The 3,530-nt window shown below is 38.6% G+C and overlaps 1 protein-coding gene across 1 annotated transcript in view; it reads left to right on the forward strand.

The window, feature by feature from the left end:
• Window positions 1–666: 666 nt before the first annotated feature.
• Window positions 667–3,530, forward strand: part of CSUI_009979 (dna polymerase delta catalytic) — a gene marked incomplete at its 3' end in the record, with an annotated part of 3,476 nt that continues 612 nt past the window's right edge. The window contains exons 1-3 of the mRNA XM_068070086.1: window positions 667–1,085; window positions 2,120–2,274; window positions 3,272–3,413. Coding sequence (XP_067917938.1) covers window positions 684–1,085; window positions 2,120–2,274; window positions 3,272–3,413 — 699 coding nt within the window. The remainder of the gene's footprint in view (window positions 1,086–2,119; window positions 2,275–3,271; window positions 3,414–3,530) is intronic.

Raw genomic sequence — 3,530 nt, forward strand, 5'->3', positions numbered from 1 at the left:
GACCTTTCCTTTCAGCGTCTCTCTTTCTCCGGTTCTGGTCAATTCCGCAAGTCCCTCTCATACGTGTGTGATGCATACACATGCATATCTATTTATATCTATAGCACCCCTCATTCGACACCTGAGCCCCTTGTTAGCGCCTATATGTAGAGCTGTATAGCTACCAATATGGTCACATACATTCCATATATATATATATATAGATGTATGTATCTATATCTGTATATATCTCTATATATATCGATGAAGACTGGGAGGCATGATGCGACAGTCTCGTCCAGGCCTATCCATTCTCTTTTCTCCTCTCTGTATGTGTGTGTACGTATGTATGCTTATGGTGTATGTATGGATATGTATGGGCTTGAAAGGACAGCCACAGAAAACATCTACCTCTCTCTCTACTCCTCCTTCTAAGTCAATCTCGCACGTTCCACCTCTCTATCAATCTCTACATACATAGATATACATATACATATATATATCCAGATATATGAACTCGCTTATAGATAAGAGATACTTTTCTCTATACCTTATAGTTGTCTGGGCATCTGCCTGTACACCTAACTCTCTTCCTCTCTTTTCGCATGTCTACAGATCTCTTTCTCTCTCTCTTTGTTTCTCTTATGTGATCTGTATATGTCTGTGTATGTGTGTCGTCTCTTTAAGATATCGAATGCGTGAAAATGAAGGGCGAAGGATTTCCCGAAGCGGAGCTTGATCCCGTTATTCAAATCTCCTCTATTGTAATTTCTTCTTCATCTTCTTCTACAGAAGAAGAAGAAGAAGACAAGCAACAAGATCTCTCTTCTTCTTCTCCTGTCAAGCGGAAATCTCTACCAGAAGAATCAGAGAAAGGAAAGAACTGTTCCGAAGAGAACACAAAGAATGGAGATCAAAAGAATAAGCCTCTCTCTACATCTTCTTCTTCTTCTTCCTCTTCTTCATCTTCTTCTGGAGGTTTGGATAGTCCGATCTGTCGAGTTTTATTTAGCTTGAAGGAATGCGCCTCCATCGCAGGATCCGTCGTTGTATGGTTCGATACTGAAGCCGAGATGCTACAGAAATGGTCGCAATTCATACGAGAGGTAAAATATACCCTCTGTCTATCTATCTATCTTTAGTCTATCTACCTATCTATTTCTTGGTCACTCCGATCTATTCTCCTCTATAAGGCGAGAAGGTCTAGCTAGAGAGTGGGGCTCTTTCTTTCTCACTTTTTCTTTCTCACTCTTTCTTTCTCACTCTTTCTTTCCTTTACTCCTTCATTCTCCTAGTGACCTAGTCACCCCTAAATACCTAACTAGATAGATAAAAGATAGATATCTAAAGCAAGAGAGAGAGGTCATGACAAAGAGATTCTCTTCTCGTTCGTTTCCCCTCGGCTCTCTTTCTCTCCCTACACATGCCCATATATATATATAGAGAGAGAGAGAGGGAGAGAGGTGTAGATAAAGAAGGTCTATGATCATATATACCTTTGCATCACTCTATGCGTATATTTGACTATACCTTCCGTATGGATATTCATCTTCTGTGCGTCTCTTCTACACGCTGCCGATTGCTACATGTACATATACATCTCTGCATATATATATATATCTATACGTATACGTCTAGATATATACGCCTGTATAGCAATATATATACGTGTGTGTGTATCTCCGTATCATCTATCTCTCTATTTCTCTATAGATCTATCTGTCTATGTATCTCTCGGTCTATGTCCATGGAGGAGGGGCGTGCGAAGTGTCTGTAGATAGTATGGAGAGTATCAATCGCCTACCGCTCCTCCTCCTGCTACTACTGGCGTAAGTAAAAGGAAAGACCAAAGAAGAAGAAATGCATGCAGAAGAAGAAATGAGTGAGAAAAGACAAATGACAGTAATGATGAGAATACGGACAAGTTTCATTCACATCCAGGGGAGAAAGGAAGATGGAAAAATACGAAGAAGAAGAAGAAGAAATTCTTTAGCCTTGTTTCTCTCTTTGTTCTCTTCGTCTCGCCTCCTTGCATGCACGCATGCATTGAAATCGTTTTTCTTCTTCTCCCCCTCTGTGTGTGTGGATTGAGTGTGAATGTCTGCATGCATGCCTCTTTGTCGTCTCTGTGTCTCTTTAGGTGGACCCTGACTTTTTGACAGGATATAATTGTATCAACTTCGATTTGAATTATCTCGTCAATCGAGCGCTTACGCTAAAGATCGAGAACTTCAGTCGTCTCTCGCGTCTCAAATCTCTAGAAAGTAAAGTCAAAGAAAGTAGCTTCTCATCCAGGTGGGAAACCCAAAAGAAGCACAAGAAAAAGAAGAAAGAAAGAATGACGATCTGCATGCAAGCGAGAGGCTGAGTTAGATAGGGCAAAAAGAGAGATAGAGAGAGAGAGAAAGAAAGAAAGAGAGAGACAGAGAGAGAGAGAATGAATGCATTGAGATTTTCTTTGTAAAGCGGGGAAAAGAAGAAGAAGAGCAGCAGAGCAATAAGAAAAGGAGAGACAGTTAAGCACTCGATACTTACACATCTCCTTCTCTCTCTCAATCTATCTTTTGTCGTAGAAATCCATACGTAGAGATATCTGTATTCATATAGATCGTAACTGGAGATAGATCACATGTCTAGATATGAATGGCGAGTGGATCCTATATATCAATCACGTCACATATATCTCTCTATATACATGTGTTTGTGCATATCGTCTATATATCTAGATATAGATATGCGTAGCTATATGTACTAGCACATGTGTATATATATGTATGTATAGGGAGGAGAATGAGAGATGTATATATCTATTATGTATGTACGCATATGTATGTATGTATGTATATGTATGTATATGTATGTATGTATATGAATGTGTGCCAAGGAGGCTTGTATGTTAAGGAGATAGATATGTCTATACTTCTTCCGTTCTTCTTCTTCTTTCTCATGTACATCATAAATCTGTCTACACAAAGAGCGAATCTCATCTACACTCTTCTTTAACTCAAGTGTAGATACACCAGGAAAATACATATGTCTATATCTATATGCATATAGTTCTCTGTATATCTATTATATGTGTATCTGTCTGTCTATATATATATATATCTACGTCTATATGTATTTGTATACAGCTACATACATCACCTACTCGTTTGTTTTCATGCTCTACAGATTTAACTCTATGCTAGCTATCTCGAAATCCTCTCTCTACTTCTACTTTTCTTTCTTTCTTTTGGTGTCTTTTCTTTTTCTTTCTCTTCTTTCTCTTTTGTTTCTCCTTCTTTTCTAGAGCGTTGGGTACGCATGAAGGGAAGGAGATTCCTACAGAAGGGCGAATCCAATTTGACCTATTAGAGTTGATAAGGAGAGATTACAAACTTAAGAGCTATTCTCTCAACTATGTCTCCTTCGAGTTCCTTAAAGAACAAAAGGTACCACCAACTACCCCACATACACCACCCCTGACATACACACATAAATAGTCATCTGTACATACACCTTCATACATCTTCATATACGTAGATATAGCTATATATACATATATATAT

Source organism: Cystoisospora suis, assembly GCF_002600585.1.
Source record: "Cystoisospora suis strain Wien I chromosome Unknown contig_6470, whole genome shotgun sequence".
In the NCBI taxonomy this organism is placed as follows: Eukaryota; Apicomplexa; class Conoidasida; order Eucoccidiorida; family Sarcocystidae; genus Cystoisospora; species Cystoisospora suis.